General features: G+C 39.4%; 1 protein-coding gene across 16 annotated transcripts in view; it reads left to right on the forward strand.

The window, feature by feature from the left end:
- Window positions 1-23631, forward strand: part of tcf4 (transcription factor 4) — a 264598-nt gene that overhangs the window by 102177 nt on the left and 138790 nt on the right. For all 16 annotated transcript variants that reach the window (XM_089123905.1, XM_089123906.1, XM_089123910.1 and 13 more), the window contains 2 exons: window positions 6542-6594; window positions 9261-9357. In XM_089123905.1, coding sequence (XP_088980031.1) covers window positions 6542-6594; window positions 9261-9357 — 150 coding nt within the window. The remainder of the gene's footprint in view (window positions 1-6541; window positions 6595-9260; window positions 9358-23631) is intronic.

Raw genomic sequence — 23631 nt, forward strand, 5'->3', positions numbered from 1 at the left:
GACTCGAATGCGACGTCAAGCTTTTTTGCAGACAGACTCGTGGTGTTGTTGATATAGTTGGGCGGCACAAATAATCGAGAAAAAAAAAAAACGAAATCGTGATATGGTTTAGTGTGATTTTCATATTGCAAAAAAATTATTATCAAATCCCACCAAAATAAACATTTGAAAAAGAGGAAATTAAAACAGCCATGAATATTAGTACAGTAAAATAAAATTATTAATATTATATTATTTTTCTTTTCTATTATTTTTCTTTTAGGACAAAATAGTACTATAAGAATATTTCTGATTTTGTATCATATTTTTAATAGATATCAATAATATTTTGATATTATTATATATTATATATTAATATATAATATATATTATATTAATTATATATTCATATTTTTAATAGATATTAATAAAATTATTCTTTTTAAATAGCCGTACATATAAGTATTTTAATTTTACAGTTCTATTTTAAAATATAATTGTTATTATTATTTATTATAATTATTATTTTTTTAATATGCATTTATTTTTTACATTTTAAGTGTCAAGTATTAAATGTTAAGTATTGAATGAATAATATTTTATTTGTAATTATTCATATTTAATGAAATATGATATATTATGAATAATATTAAAAAATAAAGAAACTCAAATATTCATAAATTTAAGTATTCTAATTTTATAGTTGTACTGTAAAAGGAAATTATTATTGTTATTATTTATGCATTGTATTTTGAAAACATTATAATAGTAATATTTCAAATTTTGTGTAGTTTATATATTTTATTATTATTATTAATGTTTAATAATATTTAGCATATTATTAATAATATCTAGCAATAACTATAATAATCACTTTATTTATTTAATAGCAATATTGGCATTATTATTATTTGGTATTATTATTTTGTAGACATGTTTATGTTTTATTTATTACCACAACATTTTTGGACTAACTCTGCAGACCTATTTCTTTTTTTTTTTAATTTAGTTATTTATTTTTTAATCATATTTTGTTATCACATATAATTATAATCATGATTTGGATCAGAAAATCACATTGCGATTTTATTTCACAAATCCTGCAGCTCTAGTAGTATCGTGGAACTAAAACACAAGAGTGATGTGAAAGTGCCACACGTATGTGTGTGTGTGTCTGGTGGTAAAGGTCAAAGGTCATGTCTAGAGGTTAAATGTGAACAGACCCTCTCTGTGCATGTTGAGCGCAGGAAATGATGTCGTTCCCTCGAGTGTCGTACAGGAACGGATTTTCCCGGAGCGTTTGGTGATAATTTGGTGATCTTTCTCTGTTCTCACTGCCTCTTTATTACTTCATGTTTAGTCAGACATCTCTAGCATTATCACTTTTGCCTAGATTTGAACAAACCGCTGACCTTTAGAACGACAGTTTTGAAGGAATATTTGTAATGAACTCGCTGCTTCACTGCAAACAATAAACTCGTTTCCTCTTGAATAAAGTGCTTTTGCCGAATCCATCCGCTCATATTTGAGTTTAAACTCACTTAATTTTTCTGTTGTCCTGCTGCTTTACTGAGGTGATCAGATGCATAGAAATCTCTTCAGTAAAAACACACGTATGTGTGTGTGTGTGTGTGTGTGTGAAGATGTGTGTGTCCTCGTCTTGTCTCTTGGTTCCTGCTGGTTTGCGTCTCTTTCCAGATGTGATCCATCTTGTGTTGGGGGAGGTGCGTTCGGGAATGCTGGAATCCGTGTTTAGTGCAGGAAATGCCGGGGATAATGGCACATTCCCAGAGAGAGAGAGAGAGAGAGAGAGAGGGAGAGACACCTGCTAATATCCGTCAGGAGCTCTTTAAATCCACACACACCTGAATGAGAAGCTCTAAAGCACCGGTGTGTTTCACCCTGAGCTTCTGTCACATTAATATAATCTCTGGCAGCCTTCGGGAGGATCTATTGATCACATGTTGCTTTCGCATGAATAAGAATTAATGAGTTCTTATTTATGTTTCATTTAAAGCATCAGCTTTATCTCAGGCCTTTCTCAGAAAACTCACCTGTGAACAAAAGCACACTCAATAAAACATCCCTCTGTCTATCAATGTGGAAATCTACTTATCTATATATCCATCTATACATATATACATCCATCCATCCATTCATTCATCTATAAATCCATCCATTCCTTTGTACATCCATCCATCCATCTATACATCCATCCATCCATCTATACATCCATCCATCCATCCATCCATCCATCCATCTGTACATCCATCCATTTTTGCATACATCCATTTATACATTCCTGCATCCATCTATAAATCCATACATCTATACATCCATCCATCCATCCATCTATACATCCATCTATCCATCCATCCATCCATCCATCCATCTATACATCCATCTATACACCCATCCATCTATCTATCCATCCATCCATCTATCCATCTGTATATCCATCCATCCATCCATCCATCCATCCATCCATCCATCCATCTATACATCCATCCATCCATTTATGCATCCATCCATCCATCCATCTACCCATCCATCCATCTATACATCCATCTATAAATCCATCCATCCATCTATACATCCATCTATACATCCATCCATCTATCCATCCATTCATCTGTATATCCATCCATCCATCCATCCATCCATCTATATATCCATCTATCCATTTATGCATACATCCATTTATACATTCCTGCATACATCTATAAATCCATACATCTATACATCCATCCATCCATCCATCTATACATCCATCCATCCATCCATCTGTACATCCCTCCATCCATCTGTACATCCCTCCATCCATCTGTACATCCATCCATTTATGCATCCATCCATTTATACATCCATGCATCCATCTATAAATCCATACATCTATACATCCATCTATCTATACATCCATCCATCCATCCATACATCCATATTTCTTTACATCTTTACATCATACATCGATCTATACATCCATCTCTACATCTATCTATCTAATCTATAAATCTGTCCGTCTGTGTGTGTGTTTGTGTGTGTGTGTGTTACAGCTCTGTTATTAAGCTCATGAGGTCGGTGGTCGTCCTGGATCAGAGCAGGGGTTTATGGGTCGTCTGACAGACTGACATGTGGGAGTCCAGCTGACAGCTGATGTCTGTTTTAATGACCCACTCTCACTGTGTGTGTGTGTGTGTGTTTGTGTGTGTGTCCTGGTAAACTCTATAATATGTCCCCACAAAGATGGTAATATCTGAAATCCTTGTCCTTGTGGGGACATTTTTTCATCCCGGTGAGGAAAACAGTTTATATTATCACACCGAGTGATGTTTTCTTGAAAATATATAAATGCAGAAAGTTTTGTGTGATGGGTTGGGTTAGTGTTAGGGGACAAAATCCACAGTTTGTACAGTATAAAAATGCTTGTCTTTATGCGACTATAACAAGACAGACTACCACAAATGCGGCTTATGTTTTAATTCAATAACAGAGACTAAATAATATTTACATGTTAATTTATTTTAAAGGATAGATTCTCTATCTCTGTCTAGAGTGAAGACTAGCTAACGTCTAAATGTTTTATTCACTCGTCTGGCTTCTTTTCCTCGTGTTTTCTGAGTTGAAGGCCAGAGAGAGAGCGACAGATGAAAGGAGGGATAGAGGGATGAGAGAGAGAGAGAGAGAGGCTCTGTTTGAGTCTCACAGCACACGTAACACTATTAATATGAGTCTGTTTTGTGTCAGGAGCTTTAATTTCATCTGTGAAAGACACACACACACACTCATCTGTCACTGTAACTTCATTAGATGCTGACGAGGGGCCGGCCGGACGCACACACACATTCTTCAAACAATATAAGATACAATACAATATTTAAGCTTCAAGTAAATATTCCTAATAAAACAATATTCCACCATGTTCTGTGCCGCTGTGATGTCAATATTTACTTTTGATTTATTTTTTTACTTTAAGGCTGGTGTTAGTGTCTCACTGTTTAGTTGTCGACTAGTTTTTTTTAGGAGTGGTTTTCATCTAATTAGTTTGGTACCGTCTTTAATAACAAACTGCTGCATTTCCTTTAAATAAATCCTGGTGAATGCTGGTTCTGAGAGGTTTTGGACTCTGTGGACTCTCTGGAGCATTTTCATTGTGAACTAAACCAGCTAAGCTTGGCTATCTGTCATGCTAATGAGGCACATTAAACTCAAACTGCCTAGAAGACATGTTGTTTCTCTTTGAGTTCTCAGTTGCGTTTTGATTCTAGTATCAACTTTATCTAAGACATTTCCCTTAAAGTGCACTATTATTCTATTTCAAAGACTTCTGATCTTGTTCTGGAGTCTCTACAGCAGCTTTACATGCATCAAAGATCACAACACACTTGAATTTCCTCATAATATCCACTGCTCTTTTCTCACAGTGTCTGAAACGCTTCGTTTGAAGATTCTCTGCCTCTCTGAGAGCCGCTCTGCTCTGATTGGTCAGACGGCCCAGTGTGCTGTGATTGGTCAGAACTCTAAACGCTCATTATCATATCTCACTCTCAGCTCTTGATCAAAGTGATACGAACAGTAACGATGTCGTGGATTTGCTTCGTCAGCAGAAAACAGCGTCTCTTCCAGTCTCGGATACACTAGTGTTTGAGGGCGGAGCTAAGAGACGCTGTTCAGCCAATCAGCTGACATTATGTAAATGAGTTACAAACCTACGCAGGTTCAGGAGGAAGAGCGACTGGAGTTACTGACGACTCGTTAGCAGCTCAGATCATTACTAAATGTTTGAGTTCAGATTGAGATCTCGGACGCCACACTGATGGTAATTTGGTGTATGAGACACTGGAGTGTGTGCTGAGACTTTGGTGAGAGTCTTCATTTGGTGTCATTGCAATCTAGGAGAAACGCTTGAGAAATGAATGAGATTTAATGTGAGATTTTCCTCTGGGTGGAAATATTGTGGTTTGACCTCACACTAATGTTCCCAAGTTTGGTGTATAAATGAGTCATTTCAGATCCTGACTGAAACACACACACACACACACACACACACACATACATATCTTTTCATATTTCTCTTTTTCATCACTTCTCCCCCAATCCATCCGTCTGCACTAAGATGGAGATGCAATTTCTGTGTGTGTGTGTGTGTGTGTGTGTTATATGGTTCTATTGGTCTGTTCTGGCCTTAGGCGGTGAGACCCCAGGTGCAAGGAGAGGTTTGGGAGGTGAAAGGTGTGTGTGCGTGCGTGTGTGTGTGTGTCTGTAAGGGAATGTGTGGGCAGTAGCTGATAAGGAGAGAGATTCAGAGTAATAAATTACAGAGAGAGTAACAGAAAGTCTGATAAATAATGGATGTGTGTGTGTGTGTGTGTGCGTGTGTGTGTGAGAGAGAGAAAGTGAAATAAATTCATTATGTCTCACCTGAACTGGCTTTTAGAGAGAAGACCCTTCTGGAGGAGTGTGTTTGTGTGTGTGTGTGTGTGTGTGTGACTGCGACTGTGACAGGAAATTATGTGGAAATTATGCCATTTTTTTCATGACAATTAAACACAAATTCTCATTGAAATTGGATATTTATTTCAATCAATTTAGTTATTTAATGTGTGCTAATTAAAAAAAGTCTGTCTGTCTAATGAGTTACTCCTTTAGTTTTATATGTGTGTGTGTGTGTGTGTTTGTTTGTTTGAGCGAATTTAATTTATTCTGATTTTTAAAAATGAATAAATAATATGAATTCGAAAAACAAGCCTTAGTAAAACTTCTGTATAACAGTGATTTAAATGTTTTTAATTGCTATGAATGTAATAAATCTTGCAGGTTCTTAAAATACGCTTTATTTCTTTAAGCAATGTCTTTTTTTTTTTCCTGCTGTTCGGAGCTGAAACGTGACCTGGACGCTCTTTCATTCATTCTTCGGGATAGTTTGGGATTATTTATGAATCCTCCTTTTCAACCGGTGTTTGAATGTCATGAGCCGATGAGTGTGTGTGTGTGTGTGTGTGTGTGTCAGATCTGCTGCTTTTAAAGCTGTGTGTGTATCTGTAAGTCACGAAGGCCCGTACGCCGCTTTTATCCGCTGTTGACTTTACCAGAAATGAACGTCTTGACAAAGAATGCGTCTTTCATGCGCCGCCGCTTTGAAGGGAAGTTCCTCGAGGAGGGAAGTGTGTTTTGATTGAGCTCTCATTGTGAGTGGGAGAGAATTTGTTGAAGAGGTTTTTTTTTTTTTTTTTTCGCGGTGGGCGATTCAATAAAGCGAGGGAAAAAAGAGCCAGAAACAATGTAAAGACTCGCGCGTCGTTAATTACGGCCTTTATAAAGTGTACATTGTTGCATTGTTTCCCCGGCCGTCATTAGGATTAGACCTGCACAAACGCCTCGGCTGCATGTAAACATCACTGTTGTGTCACCGGCGACCCTCATCTCAGCGGGATTGTGGGAAATATGTCTGAATGGCTGCGGTTTTTATTTAATTAGGACACTCGTTTTTCATTTCAATGCAGATTTGAACAGGATTTATAAATCAATAGATAACTAAAATGTTGTTTTCTGTTTTTCTCTGTAGATTTGGAAGAGAGAGCGAGTTCGTCTTGGGGAAATGGAGTTCGTCCCACTAAAGTAAGTTTTTACATATTTATGAACGCTTTTGGTTTCAGTGTTCAAACTTCGGACACGTGGACTGGAGTCATCCTAATGTCAAATTTCCACTCGTTTGGACTCTCAAATGATGCCAATAGAGTTTGATGTTAACTTGCTTCTCACTCATGATGCACAAATATGGGGATATGAATTATTTTTGTATTGACGTTGTTCAGTAATAAATAACATTCAATTTGAGTCAAATATTTAATTTATTCTGATGTGAAAAATCCTTAAAATTAGTTAATGAAAAATTGAAATTAGAAAAACAAAAACAATTATTTATGATATATTGATGATATATTTATTTTAATTAATTAGTTCTTTATTTTATGCTGTTTATATATATATATGCAGATATTTTTTAAAAATGAATTATTTCTTTAATTTACACTATTATATATATATATATATATATATATATATATATATATATTATATATATATAATACATTTTTTTTAAATATTAGAAATTAATTGGATAAATATTAGATGAAATATTTTTAATATAGTTTTTTTATTGATAAATCTGAGTGAATTATTACTTTAATTCATTGTGATTTTAGAAGTTATACTAAATAATAATTTAAATAAAAAAACAGCCCTTTTTGATTTACTACTAAATTCTCATTGCAATGAGATTTTGATAAATTAAATTAATTTAAATTAATTATTTAATTTATTCATTATTATATTATACTACATTATATTATATTATTTTAATTAGTATTAGTAAATTAAAATTAATTTAAAAATTAAAATTCAAAAAAAAATTAAATTTAAAAATTAAAAAAAAGGTACAAAAGCTGTCACTGGGGCTGTACCTTTTTAAAAAGTAAACTTTTGTCCATTTTAGATGCTAATAAGTACATTTCAGGTGCTAATATGTACATTTTAGGCCCTAATATGTACATTTTAGGTGGTAATATGTACATTTTAGGTACTAATATGTACATTTTAAGTGTTAATATGTACATTTTAGGGCCTAATATGAACATTTTAGGTGCTAATATGTACATTTTAAGTGTTAATATGTACATTTTAGGTGCTGATATGTACATTTTAGGTGCTATGTCCATTTCATGAGCTAATATGTACATTTTAGGTGCTAATATGTCCATTTTAGGTGCTAATATGTCCATTTCATGAGCTAATATGTCCCTTTAGGTGCTAATATGTACATTTCAGGCACTAATATGTACATTTTAGGTGCTAATATGTACATTTCAGGTGCTAATATGTACATTGTAGGTGCTAATATGTACCACAAAGGTACCAATATGCAGCCTTTGGGTACAAAAGTGTACCTTTTGAAAATGTACAGTCCCAGTGACAGCTTTTGTACCTTTTTTTCTGAGAGTGTATAGTGTTTCTCATCTGCCACCTTGGATGAGCATTCTTGCATTTTGATGTAGTTGCAGTGCATTGTGGGATTGTGTCCTCGATGTAGCCTGTGTATCTATACGGTCGGCTTTCGACGCGAGTCTCTCAGACAGGCTTCTGCTCGGCCGGCGTGGTCTGAGAGGTCAAAGGTGACTGAGCTAGGGTCCTGAGGTGGAGAAGTGTGTGTCCTCAGCAGGACTAGTGTCAGGTGTGCAGAGGGGAATCAAGGACTTGCTTACGGAGCACTTTCACACTCTCAGATTCACACGTCCACCGAATGCAAATGAATTCAAATCCTCACCCTTATGGAAAACATCCCGTGAACTTTCTGGAGCCGGAACGTCAACACACTTTATTTCCAGTGACCCGGGATGAGTCTGATCGCAGTTAAAGGGGAATAAAAAAGCATTTACACCGGGATGACAGTGAAGGGTTGGAAGTGTCACGACACACTCTTGTTTTTTAACACTAACTTACCTTGAAATCTACTTTGAAAGCCACACACTAATTTTTGAGCATGTGACCTGCGAACTCATTTAATTCATGCCAGTAATGAATATTCATCATTAAAAATGCAAGGCTGGACAGGATCGAGAGAAAGACTGAAAGGGGATTTGTGATGTCATCACATTGTGTACATTAAGATTAACTGTATTATTAACTATTAACTTTTTATAATTTAAAATACTTAACTCGCATTGTGCCATTATACACCAAATATATTGGTCTATTAGGCCCTATATATATATTTCTGTCCGATTATGTCATATTAAAGTATTTATATTATATTATGTATTAACATGAATACGTTTATTGTCATTTTATCCATTTATATGTATGCATATTATTTATTTAAATAGGGCCACTCTTCAATAAACACTTTTTATGGGTAATTTAGCTATTATATTATATTAAATGATATTATATCATATTATACATTTATCTATTTATCATGCATGTATTGTCATTTGTGTTACTATATATATATTTATTGTGATTTTAATTTATGACGTATATCACATTTTTCTCTTTAAAATACATGGACTTTCCCTCTTTTTATTGTTTGTGCCATTAATCACTATAATAATGTTAAATGTAATGTAACTTAAGTATTATTTTATATTACTTTATATATTTATTGAATTCATTTATATATTTTTATATTTTTATATCGTTGTGTATAGATTTGTGTCATAGTTCATGTTTTATCCACGTGTCATGTCTATAAGAGTTGTTTGACCTTTGACCTCTGACCCCTGCAGAATTACGCTGACGGCTCTCAGTACGGCCACATGCCCGGCCGGGACCTCGGGTCACATGACAACATCTCTCCACCGTACGTCAACTCCCGATTAGCAGGTAAGAGTGGACAAACTCGCCTGAAGCAGAGCATTATGGGATTGTTGTGATTGTTTGGCTTGATGAGTTGCTCTTTTGATGGCTTGTTTGAACCAGTTCACATGCTTGGCTGTGGTTTTGGTGGCGTTCGATTCCTGATTTATGTTTCTTGTTCGAGTGTGTTCTTCATTTTTGGTCATTGTTCTATAGTTTGTGGTTTTACAGAGGTATTATGAGGTAAAGTGCACCGGGCCAGGTCACATCACACTCATTTACCCATAATGCTGTGCTTTGCCGCTGGCCGTCTCTGTCTCATCCAGTGAGCAAATGGTCAGTGAGTCGGATAATCGGCTAATTAAGCTGGACTTAAACCATGTGAACTCTAATGTGAGGATGTGAGCCGATCCCTCGTTCATTATGTGGACCTTAAAGGAACATAGTTGGCACATTGTGGGAAAACCTCAATATTAATATCTATTTTGGTTATATTATATTATATTATATTATATTATACATTTATCATGCATGTATTGTCATTTATTTTACCATTTAAATATTTGTATAATGTTTATCTTACTGAACCACGGATATAAAAGCATATTAATATTTATTTTACATTTTTTTTCTTTTTAAAATGGATGAACTTTCACTCTCTTTATTGTTTCTGTCATTAAACACTTACATGTTCATAACTCTTTCAGACATAATTTAATATAAAATCAAATACCCAATGCAATTGGCTCGATCTACAAAGTATCCTTGTCTGTGGTGATGTATTTCCTGTTGAAACAGGAAGTTGGGGTGGAACAAATCAACAAGCTACTTTTTTAAACAGCCAAAGGCTTTTCGTTTACATCACAGCTGTGAATCATGATTGAATATATTGCTAATCAGTGGGAGGGGCATTCTCCTTCTAGAGAGCATTTGATTGGACGTCAAGTTTGTGCATGATGATGTCATACTTAATTTTGTCACTTTGTCCCTAAACGTTTTACATGTGTTATGCGCATTAGTTGTACAAATGAGCTAAAAACTAATACAATAGACATGAACTACGTACTCTTTATTAAAGTATAACACAAATTGCACAATGAAAGACAGATTTTCTATTTAAGATTTCCGATTCATTTTAGAAATTGAATCATGTAGTTTAAAAAGGTGAATTGTAAAAATGTGTCTCTGAAATATGTGGATATTACTCATGTTAGTTTCAGACATGAGTAGTTTGTTGGTTGGCCGATTGTTTGTTGGTTTGTCTTTCACGTTTCCTGTCTGTGAGCTGGTGGTGACATCACTTCCTGTGTTACTGTTAGTGTAGCTCACTTCAGTATTCGGGACCTGTGGTATGAAATCAAGAGAATTTGCGTTATGAGAGTCATATGGTGGCAGTTTTGGATTAATCAGTTGTAAATATAATGTCTGTGGTGAATATTTCTAGAAGATACTCGGTTGTTTTCTTCTACAACTTAAATTCCACGCAGTCAGAACTCAAGTGTGATATTTTTATGTAAATTGCTTATTTTATTTTATTATAAATATGTTTTATTTAATATTATTATTCCTATTTAAGCTAATATATATTTGTATGGTTTTATTTATATTTATTTATATATTTATATTTAATTAATTAATTAATTTGTTTATTCTTCCTAATAACTATCATCTATCATTTTAATATTAAAATATTTAAGTGTGTTGTGGGTTACTTTGGGAGAGACGAAAAGATAGATAAATAATTACATTCTTAAATTCGTTCCTAAAAACCAATTAAAATAAATAAATGGATTAGGCTAAACCCATAAAATGATCACATGATGGAACCGCGAGAGGGTTCTATATATGAAGGTTCTTACGGAACCTTCAAGATTCCACATAGAACCTCTTCCTCTAAGAGTGCAGAGGTGAAACTTCTAGAGTTAAAAACCCCTCATAGTTGTGAAATGTATAGAAATATGTGTGTCCCTCTCCGCTCTGTGAACCCTGCGTTTCTGAGTGTGTGAAGAGAGTCTGATGCGGACCAGCGTTAGTCTGAAAACACAACCATTCATGATCCAATCACCTGTGAGTCGCAGAACGAGCGGCTGAATTACTGTGTGTGTGTGTGTGTGTGTGTGTGTGCTGCTAATGGATGTAATCTAAACATTGGCTCAAGTCTGTAATAACAGCAAGGTGTTTAATAAGGACTAATCACAGCGGAATAGCGGCTCACTTTTTTTAGGGTGTTTGTTGGCATTGGAGGGCCGGACAGTGTGTGTGTGTTTGTGTGTGTGAGAGAGAGATAGTGTGTGTGTGTGTGTGTCAGAGAGAGAAAGTGTGTCTGTGTGTGTGAGATGGAGAGTGTGTTTGTCAGAGAGAGAGAGAGAGAGAGTGTCTGTGTGTCTGTGTGCGTGTGTGTGTGTGTGAGCAGGTGCAGTCCACACTAGCACACTGTTCTCCTCCTGTCATGTACCTGCTAAATGAACACACACACACCAGTTCAGACTGGTAAGCAGGTTTGGTCTCTGCGAGTCCCAGTTAAGAAGCGCCGGGTCTTGTTGTCTCCTGCAAGCAGTTTTCAGACACAAATACTTTATTGCTGTTTATTCAGCAAGCTTTTTTCCTGTCGGCCTGCAGTATTTTATGCATATAGAGAAGTTTGTTTGAAAAGTGCTGACCTCTGTGATTGCTCATTATTCATTAGAGGACTTTTTTTGAAATGATGTGGAATAATAATAATAAAAAATGATGATAGTGACTTTGCTTTCTGAGCAACAATAAGCCTGGACTTCATGTCTATATGTATAATTTGTAGGGTTTTTTTTTAACCTGTTAACTGTCACCCCCCCCCCCTTTTTTGAATAGACATGAAAATGCACATTTCGAACTTAAATGGTTGTAATTCAAGAATGCTTTGGAATATAGACATATGATTGGTCTTGTTTTAAAGAAGACATTTGGCAGATGTTTGTAGAAGTGAAATAAATTAAGAAAGTGAAACAGAAAAAAAGTTATTGAGGTTTGAGTTTATGGAAATGTACAATGCAAAAATATTAATTATTCATATTTTACATAAAATATATATTTTCAAAACCTGGGCTACTCTAAAATGGCAGAAAAATCAAAGCCAAAAATCTGAACAAGTTGTGTTTCAAATTTTAGGTTGATATCTCAAAAAATGAGCTTTCAGTAAGATTTTGTTTGAGCGCAGTACCAAACTTTTTCACTAGGGCACAATCAGACTCCATTACTGCCCATATAAGGGCGCCTGCATTTCCATTCGTGTTTTGAGTGATATGAACCATTATTTTCACAATTTTCATACAATTTCTGAAGTAGAGATCCTATTCAGAAGTAGCATGGGAAGTTTGGCAGATTTTGATATGAATTGAACCTCTAAGAAACACATACAAAGAACACGCATATAAGTCATAGCTAGCTGCCACGTCACAAATGGTGAATTTATTATTTTTTTCTTGATATTTCAAACTTTTCAGACCTTTTTTTTCCAAAATAATTGAATGGATTCTATCTTTTGAACTTTTGGCATGAAAACAAACTGAGGTATCTACCATTTTTTCATGATTTTTCATGTTTACTGCTATTTTAAAATAAAGGTCTGAACACGCCTTATGAGTATGAAAATATTCTTGTTTTATATTGATAAATTATGGCTCCTCTGTAATATATTTTGAAAATCAGTCACCAAATATGGAAACTAGAGATTGTAAGCTTTCAAATGATATATAGTTTGTCAATATTATTTAAGGTATTTACTAAGATATTATTGTTTTAAAAATATAGTGGCAAACATCCCACCTGTGGGACGGTGACAGTTAAGTTATCTAATAAAATTGTGTGTGTGTGATATTTAATTAGTAATTTTAGTCAATTGTTTTATTTGTTAATATCATTATAAATTGTTATTCATTTATTTTATAAATAAAGTAATTTAATAAAAAAATATTACATTTAGAGCTCAGGCACATGTGTAAAGGTTATTAAAATTGTTTTATTTGTGTAGCTTTTTTCAAAATGTAAAATAAAATAACAAATTATATATATATAGCTTTAGTTATATTATTTTTCTTTTTTTAATATTACAAACTATTAATAATATATTGTATAAATAAATTGCTATCAGGATTTTAATATAATAATAATACGCTTATGAGCTTTAAATCATATATAAGGATTATTAAAATTATGTATCATTATTTATGTTTGTAGCTTTTTTTCCATCAAAACATAAACTCAGGTAAAACTTATAATGCAACTAAAACTGTATTATAACTTAATTTTTAAAAAATAAATGTACCTTTATTATATTATATTATATTATATTATATTATATATTTTTTGTTAATATTAATTATTTCTAATGTAATATTAGAACTTAATTTAAAGAAAAAGAAATTACTTTATTATATATAATATAATAAAATGATATAATATAATAAAATACCTTTATTATATATATAATAATCATATAATCATATATATAATATATCATGTTATATTATATTATAAAAATTGGTTTGTTAATATTATTGTAATGTATTTTATAAATAAATATAAATTACACTCACACACATACTTACACACACACACACACACACACACAGACGTCATTGATGGGACAGTATGAGGGTTGAAGGGTCCTGAAGTCCTGCGACTCTTCTGTCTCTTCTCATCTCTCTCTCCTGCTCTTCCTCTCCTCCTCCGATGTCATTAACACATTCCTTCATCCCAGAGAGAGAGAGAACGAGAGAGGAGAGAGAGAGAGGGGACGGTGGTGTTTGAGGTTGATGTATCTGTGTGCCGATGAGGATCCGTCTCTCCTGTGGAGTGAGTGAATCTTCTGGGATGTTTAGGTGTAAATTGACCATACGCTCAAATCTAAAGAGATCCTTCTCAACTGATGCCTTTTTACCTTTTTTATATTATTGTTTTTCTTTAAAAAAAAAAAAAAAAACCTGGATGCTTCATTTTGACCAAGTAGCCAAATTGATTTGAAATGTTTAAATTGATTTGAAATGTTACTCCACCGTTTTTTCATATTAAACTATGTTATTTCCTTAACTAAGACGAGTTGATAGACACCTCTCTCTCACACTAGCCCAGTTCATTCAATATGGGCCAAGCAGAGAAGCGACCAAACACCTCCTCGTTTTCCTTATTTAAATACAGTTACTCGAGCAGGACGGTGACACAAAATAAAATCTTGCGCTTTTCGAAGTGTGTAAAGCGGATAACTATATTGTATGGCAGAATACCAAAGCAAGTGCTTGGGAGCACTTCGACTCGGCGCAGTAATATCATCACTCGTGAAAAGTACCCCCAACCGCCCCCCCCCCCCAAACTCTCCGGAGTGATGATATTACTGCGTCGAGTCCATCGATATATATTCACCGAGTCGAAGTGCTCCAAAGCACTTGCTGGGGTATTCCGCCATACAATATAGTTATCCACTTTACACACTTTTTGTATCACCGTCCTAGGTCGAGTTACACTGCTCGATAGATCGCTTATTGCTCAGACGCACATAGCAGGTTGTGATATTTGTCTCCGTCTCCTTCCCACAGATGTTTACGCGCACTATTCTTGTCACGGATTCATTGGCGCGCCCCTTCCATGCTTAACCATACGGTTAACGTGTGGCAAATTTACTGGTCGCACATGTGCGACTGGATGTAAAATTCAGTCGCACACTCTCAAATTTAGGTCGCAAAATGTGACCATTTGGTGGCACTCTGGAGCCCTGTTGTCCATTTAAGATTCTTAGGCTTGTTCTTATTCTTGATTGTGCTTTTGTCTGCACTAGAACAGGTTTTCCCGCTTGAATGTTGATTATTTTCCTCATATTCTCCATTGTTGCGGCTCCTCTCTTCCCAGTCTGTCAGTAACGCTCTGTTTACTTCCTGTCTCTATGAAGCCCCTCCTTCTGAAAAGCACACAGTGCTCTGATTGGTCGGCTGGATCAGTGTGTTGTGATTGGTCGAGCGCTTCGAGTTTGTTTGGGAAATGTCCCGCCCCTTACCATAACCACCAGTTTAACACACTACTAACTAACTCAACCAGGCCCCGCCCCTTTATTCTGCTATAATGAGGAATATTGTGACGTGTTGTTCCCGGAAGAAACTCAAGACTACAATGGAGGCGTTTCAGGAGTTCAGAAACACTGACTCTGATATAGAGGAGAACTGCAACATTACACACACTGAAGAAAGTTAATGTTAAAAAATGCCAAATAGGATTAATTTAAACAAGATTGTTGCATACACATAAAATTACCATGGTAGCATGAATGATTACCGTAGTGTGTGTGTGTGTGTTTGATGAAGACATCAGGTCAAGCTCAGTCAGTCAAGAACTACAGATGAGCCCTCGCGGGAGCAGACCAGGCCATTCATGTAGGACCACGCGTGCGTGTGTGTGTGTGCGCGCAGATGCGCCCTCGCCGGAGCAGGCCAGGCCGTTCATGTAGGACCGTGGCGTGTGTGTGCGTGTGTGTGTGCATGCGTGTGCAGATGAGCCCTCTCGGGAGCAGCACCGGGTCGCTCATGTAGGACCGTGTGTGTGTGTGTGTGTGTGTGTTTGTGTGTGACAGACTGTGAAATGACGCGTTGTTGCGCGGCTGGGCTGCACCTGGGCCCTTCAGTCCTGATGGATCGGTTTGGTCATGTGTAATAGCCCCATCTGCCGAGCCTTGCTTTTCTTCTTCCTGATAAACACTGATCCCAGCGGCTGAGCCTCGGCAACGGGATTCGGGATTCGTTTTTCCGACCCGAGACAAAAGTGCAAAAGCACAGAGGTTGGGTTATTATTAAAAAAGAGAAAAGTAGGATGAAATTTTAAACCGTATCCTTGGAGACGAGTTTGTGTGTGTGTGTGTGTGTGTGTGTGTGTTAATGAGCAGTGCACATCTAACTGAAGGGTTTTGGAGCTCGGCTCCATAATGACTTTTATTACAGCCAGGAGTTTCTGTAACCAAGCCAATTCTTAATTAAAGTCGCTGACATCATGCTGTAGTAATTAAGGACTGCATTAATTAAGCTGCATTTTTTCTTTTTTTTTTTTTTGGGGTGGGGGGTGGGTATTTTTCGACGTCAACCGGGATCGGACCGACGCGTCTCCGCGCGGAAACTTTCTCGGGATGGCAAGTTTTCGGACTCTGTGCTGATCATATCTGTGCATTCTGATAGCTAATTATGCTTGGGAGAACATCGACAGCTGCATTCATCATCATAAAACGTAATAATTAATGACATTCCGACAAAGAAAAATATGTAAATGAGCGCTCATTAGCATTTTCATATTCAGCTTCGATAATGCTTTTGCTGACAAGGCTGTAATTAATGAAAATGCATGTCGCAGGCAGGAGATTGGATCGGCTTCATTCCACGCACAATTCCCAAATGCTGGCATTATGGAAAACGAGGAGTGCTGCCAACTTTTTGGGGGCGAAAAAAACCCCTGAAAGCACCATATGCAAATGAGATGCTGGCACGAAACGCTTAACCCCTTACATCCCGACTCGAACGCATCGGCCTGATGTGTGTTTAAAGAGAGAGGGAGACACAGGGAAAGCTGTTGGGAATGTCGTGTTCATTTGGGAATGCTGAGACGCACCTGTCCGTCCATCCGCTGAGCCGAATCTCTGCTGCGCTCCGCTACGCAGTGTGTGTGTGTGTGTGTCGCTGGGGTGTTTGACTGCTGCTGAAGACGCGCATAATGTCGTGCAATTGTGTGTCCTTGAGTTAACACAGATGAAATGATGGAAAAGAAGGACCCACAATGCATCAGACCAGAGCTTTTCAGAAATATGACTTGTGCGCTTTTTTTAAATTTTTAATAAAGATGCATGATTATCTCACAAAATAAATGCGGTTATTTTATATATTTTGTGAGATGATCATGCATCTGTAATAAACAGTAAACGCTAGTTTGACATGCATAAAACATATTGTTTATAATACGAATTTTATTTATATACATATTTCTGAAATGATGCATTGTGGGTCCTTCTTTAGGGGTGCTTTTACTTTAAAAAAAAAAAAAGATTATATTTTTAGTAGGGCTGTGCAAAAGTTAATTGCGATTAATCGCATCCAAAATAAAAGTCTGTATTTACATAATATATTTGTGTGTGCTGTATATAATTATTTTGTATATATAAATACCTATGCATGCATGTATACATTTAAGAATTATGTGTGCTTAAATTATGTATATATATATATATATATATATATAATTACATAATCTATATTATATGCATGTAAATATTTTATATATGAATAACACATTTTCTTAAATATATACATGCATGTGTGTGTATTTATATATACAAAATAATTATATACAGCACACACAAATATATTATGTAAACACAGACTTTTATTTTGGATGCGATTAATCGCAATTCATTTTTGCACAGCCATAATTTTTAGATATGTATTTATAGTTTAATCAAACATTTTCTTTTTATTTTTCATGGTCACACTGGAAATGAAAGACATCGCAGCATAAATAATAATAGTATTCATTAATAATAGTAATAGTGAATGTTTTTATTATATTTGCTGAAAGTTTCATTGTTTGAATGTGTGATGCACGGATGCATGGACAGATCCCGTGTGCGCTGCAGAAATGAGCATCAGTCGCGTTAGTTTCCTTCAGGAGGGTCGTGACCTGAATTTGTCACTCTCTTTTTTTAATCCCGTGCATTAAAAGCACAGAAAAGCGGCGTAAACGGGTAAAACATGAAACAATAAGCGGTAAATGAAAAGATCCCGTGGGGAAGCTCTCCGTGCGAGTGTTAATCTCCACAGACTGACGTGTGGATCCGAGTCCTCCGGCTCCGCTTCACTTCCAGAGAAAGCAAAAGCTGAATGTCATATCTTAAATAATAATGGCTAAATTCGGAACAGCATACATATTTCTTGAGAGATGTTTCCCACAATGCAGTGCTCTACGCTTGACCTTCCACTTCCAGTGACATGAATGAATGCGGCATTTTTGATTTTCACAAAATTAGACGATGCGAATTCCGAATCTCTATATTTATTTAGTGAGATGGTTAATGCATACTGAGGTCATGTGACGCATGTCGCTCTGAAACGATCATTGCAACATTTACTGTAAAATCTGCTCGCATTCGATAGATAAAAACGGCTAAAAATGCATACTAAATGATCAATTCGTTAATTCATAAGAAAGCCTTCATTCATGGCTTAGATTTTAAAAACTACTCGACCTTCATTTATCCAGCGCTTTTAACAATATAGATGTGTTTCAAAGCAGCTTTACAGTGATAACAGGAGATTACAGTAACAGAGATTGCTTTGTTTACAGCAGCTCTAGAATAAAGTTATAAACTGGGTGGAACGATCCCTGCACACACACACATCCTGAAGTTACACCCCGCGCAGCACTTTTTGCGTTCCGCGTATTGATAAAATATTCATATTTCACTTGTGCATTATTATGAATTTTCTTGCAACATATGTGGCAAAAGTTTTGACGCGCAAACAATCTGAATGTGTCGAATCAGTGCTTTCGGCACAATGGAGTTGCGGGAAGTTCAAGTGCAGTAGTGTCGGCATTTTCCATTCATCTGGTTTCCGTGGATCCTAAAGCCGCGTGTGTTCCAGGCGACAGACGCGGGGAAGTTGGCCGCTCGCTCCGTGTGCTTTTTGAAGTGAAAGGTTATTTGCATCCCGCCGTGAGGGAGTGTTTCCACTAATCCTGCCGGCAAAAGAAAAAGAGACGCGCTGTGTCAGGATCTTATCCCGCTCCTGAAAGAAAGAGTCACGGCAAATCCTGCCGGACACGAGTTAACTCATAGAGAGACATTCAGAGACCTTCACCTATGCTCTCTCTCTCTAAGTCTCTCTCTCTTTCTCTATGTCTCTAGCTCTCTCTCCCTCCCTCCCTCTCCCTCTCTCTCTCTCTCTCTCGGACCGCAGGAAAGCAGGTTTTTGGACGGCGTGTGGTTCGGGACAGTGAAGGATTTGTTTGAGCTCAAATCTGCAGTCCTGGCGTTCAGGGGTTTTTAAGCCACTCGAGTGTTTATGTGTCTGTATTTAATTTAGTGCTTCATTTGAATGACAAAAGAATAAAATAAGCGTTTGCACGGCGCTGGCAGTGTTGGCCGGGAACAAATACAGATAAAAAGCGCAGAAAGTTTATTCCCTCGCTGAACACACACATTTCTCTGAGCTCAGCACACTCACTTTTTTTTTTTCTGGGTTTGCTAAATTTCAAAATCCATCTTTATAAGGCAACACCATTTGTTTTTGTTTTTTTCTCTTTATATTTTCCCTCAGAATAACGCAGTGGACAACATGATATAAAACACCGCACAGGGTTGCAGAGAAACGGGTCGAGTCTGTTCACTTCACACGATCTTTTGTTCTGTGTGTAACGTCTGCCATGGCCAAACTGGCACAGATGCCACACAACATCTCCTGTGCCTGGCATCACACACACACACCCACTCAGACACTCACATAAACATACATACCCAGCGTACGTATCTCACACAACACACAGCGACTCACTGTTGTTTGTGTGCGTGTGTGTGTGTGTGCTTTAGTAATTGTGTATTTGTTTTGCGCTAAAAAACAGCCGTTTGCATACAGTATTGTAGGTTTAAGTAATGTTCAATTTCTTACATTAAAAATAAATGTTTAAATATTATAAATATATAATATTATACATTTTATAAAATGCATGTTAAAATACATTACATACATTATTAGCTAATTATAATACATTACAAATATGTAACATAAATAAATAAAAAATTATATATAATATATTACATACATCAATATATGTCTTTGTATAATGAACACAAATCAATTATACTGTTCAGAATTTTATCATTAATTTAATAATACTTTTTAATTATTTTTATATTGCAGATATAGTATTTGTAATATTACTATATAATATTACTTCATCGAGAAAAAAAATCTATCCTTGTGTGTTTTTAATAATTTAGCTTTTTTCTGATTTAAGGATTGTGATTTCTGATCTTTCTGTGCGTGTGAATCAGTGCTGAGAACGAGAAGCTGTTCTTCTTGTGTGTGTGACAGAGATGTGGTGCGGCTCCGGGTGATGTCGTGTGTGTGTGTGCGGCAGAGATGCGCTGCGGCTCCGGGTGATGTCGTGTGTGTGTGTGTGGCAGAGATGCGGTGCGGCTCCGGGTGACGTCGTGTGTGTGTGGCAGTGATGCGGTGCGGCTCCGGGTGATGTCGTGTGTGTGTGTGGCAGAGGTGCGCTGCGGCTCCGGGTGATGTCGTGTGTGTGTGACAGAGATGTGGTGCGGCTCCGGGTGATGTCGTGTGTGTGTGTGTGGCAGAGATGCGCTGCGGCTCCGGGTGATGTCGTGTGTGTGTGTGGCAGTGATGCGGTGCGGCTCCGGGTGATGTCGTGTGTGTGTGTGTGGCAGAGATGCGGTGCGGCTCCGGGTGACGTCGTGTGTGTGTGGCAGTGATGCGGTGCGGCTCCGGGTGATGTCGTGTGTGTGTGGCAGAGATGCGGTGCGACTCCGGGTGATGTCGTGTGTGTGTGTGGCAGAGATGCGTTGCGACTCCGGGTGATGTCGTGTGTGTGTGTGGCAGAGATGCGGTGCGGCTCCGGGTGATGTCGTGTGTGTGTGTGGCAGAGATGCGGTGCGGCTCCGGGTGATGTCGTGTGTGTGTGTGGCAGAGATGCGGTGCGGCTCCGGGTGATGTCGTGTGTGTGTGTGTGTGTGTGGCAGAGATGCGGTGCGACTCCGGGTGATGTCGTGTGTGTGTGTGGCAGAGATGCGGTGCGGCTCCGGGTGACGTCGTGTGTGTGTGGCAGAGATGCGGTGCGGCTCCGGGTGATGTCGTGTGTGTGTGTGGCAGTGATGCGGTGCGGCTCCGGGTGATGTCGTGTGTGTGTGTGTGGCAGAGATGCGGTGCGGCTCCGGGTGACGTCGTGTGTGTGTGGCAGTGATGCGGTGCGGCTCCGGGTGATGTCGTGTGTGTGTGTGGCAGAGATGCGGTGCGACTCCGGGTGATGTCGTGTGTGTGTGTGGCAGAGATGCGTTGCGACTCCGGGTGATGTCGTGTGTGTGTGTGGCAGAGATGCGGTGCGGCTCCGGGTGATGTCGTGTGTGTGTGTGTGTGTGGCAGAGATGCGGTGCGACTCCGGGTGATGTCGTGTGTGTGTGGCAGTGATGCGGTGCGACTCCGGGTGATGTCGTGTGTGTGTGTGTGGCAGAGATGCGGTGCGGCTCCTGGTGATGTCGTGTGTGTGTGTGGCAGAGATGCGGTGCGGCTCCGGGTGATGTCGTGTGTGTGTGTGGCAGAGATGCGGTGCGGCTCCGGGTGACGTCGTGTGTGTGTGTGGCAGAGATGCGGTGCGACTCCGGGTGATGTCGTGTGTGTGTGGCAGAGATGCGGTGCGGCTCCTGGTGATGTCGTGTGTGTGTGTGGCAGAGATGCGGTGCGACTCCGGGTGATGTCGTGTGTGTGTGGCAGTGATGCGGTGCGACTCCGGGTGATGTCGTGTGTGTGTGTGTGGCAGAGATGCGGTGCGGCTCCGGGTGATGTCGTGTGTGTGTGTGTGTGTGTGTGGCAGAGATGCGGTGCGACTCCGGGTGATGTCGTGTGTGTGTGTGTGTGTGTGTGGCAGAGATGTGGTGCGGCTCCTGGTGATGTCGTGTGTGTGTGTGGCAGAGATGCGGTGCGGCTCCGGGTGATGTCGTGTGTGTGTGTGGCAGAGATGCGGTGCGGCTCCGGGTGACGTCGTGTGTGTGTGTGGCAGAGATGCGGTGCGGCTCCGGGTGACGTCGTGTGTGTGTGGCAGTGATGCGGTGCGGCTCCGGGTGATGTCGTGTGTGTGTGTGTGGCAGAGATGCGGTGCGGCTCCTGGTGACGTCGTGTGTGTGTGGCAGTGATGCGGTGCGGCTCCGGGTGATGTCGTGTGTGTGTGTGTGGCAGAGATGCGGTGCGGCTCCGGGTGATGTCGTGTGTGTGGCAGTGATGCGGTGCGGCTCCGGGTGATGTCGTTTGTGTGTGGCAGTGATGCGGTGCGACTCCGGGTGATGTCGTGTGTGTGTGTGTGGCAGAGATGCGGTGCGGCTCCTGGTGATGTCGTGTGTGTGTGTGGCAGAGATGCGGTGCGGCTCCGGGTGATGTCGTGTGTGTGGCAGTGATGCGGTGTGGCTCCGGGTGATGTCGTGTGTGTGTGGCAGTGATGCGGTGCGGCTCCGGGTGATGTCGTGTGTGTGGCAGTGATGCGGTGCGGCTCCGGGTGATGTCGTGTGTGTGTGTGTGTGTGGCAGAGATGCGGTGCGACTCCGGGTGATGTCGTGTGTGTGTGGCAGTGATGCGGTGCTGCTCCGGGTGATGTCGTGTGTGTGTGTGTGGCAGAGATGCGTTGCGGCTCCGGGTGATGTCGTGTGTGTGTGTGTGGCAGAGATGTGGTGCGGCTCCGGGTGATGTCGTTTGTTTGGCAGTGATGCGTTGCGGCTCCGGGTGATGTCGTGTGTGTGTGTGTGGCAGAGATGTGGTGCGGCTCCGGGTGATGTCGTTTGTTTGGCAGTGATGCGGTGTGGCTCCGGGTGATGTCGTGTATGTGTGTGTGGCAGTGATGCGGTGCGACTCTGGGTGATGTCGTGTGTGTGTGTGGCAGTGATGCGGTGCGACTCCGGGTGATGTCGTGTATGTGTGTGTGGCAGTGATGCGGTGCGACTCCGGGTGATGTCGTGTGTGTGTGTGGCAGAGATGCGGTGCGGCTCCGGGTGATGTCGTGTGTGTGTGGCAGAGATGCGGTGCGGCTCCGGGTGATGTCGTTTGTTTGGCAGTGATGCGATGCGGCTCCGGGTGATGTCGTGTGTGTGTGTGGCAGAGATGCGGTGCGACTCCGGGTGATGTCGTGTGTGTGGCAGTGATGCGGTGCGGCTCCGGGTGATGTTGTTTGTTTGGCAGAGATGCGGTGCGGCTCCGGGTGATGTCGTTTGTGTGTGGCAGAGATGCGGTGTGGCTCCGGGTGATGTCGTTTGTTCGGCAGAGATGCGGTGTGGCTCCGGGTGATGTCGTGTGTGTGTGTGTGTGTGGCAGAGATGCGGTGCAGTTCCGGGTGATGTCGTGTGTGTGTGTGGCAGTGATGCGGTGCGGCTCCGGGTGATGTCGTGTGTGTGTGGCAGAGATGTGGTGCGGCTCCGGGTGATGTCGTGTGTGTGTGGCAGAGATGCGGTGCGACTCCGGGTGATGTCGTGTGTGTGTGGCAGTGATGCGGTGCTGCTCCGGGTGATGTCGTGTGTGTGTGTGTGGC

The sequence above is a fragment of the Pimephales promelas genome, chromosome 19 (genome assembly GCF_988280905.1).
Source record: "Pimephales promelas chromosome 19, fPimPro1.hap1.1, whole genome shotgun sequence".
Classification (NCBI taxonomy): Eukaryota; Metazoa; Chordata; class Actinopteri; order Cypriniformes; family Leuciscidae; genus Pimephales; species Pimephales promelas.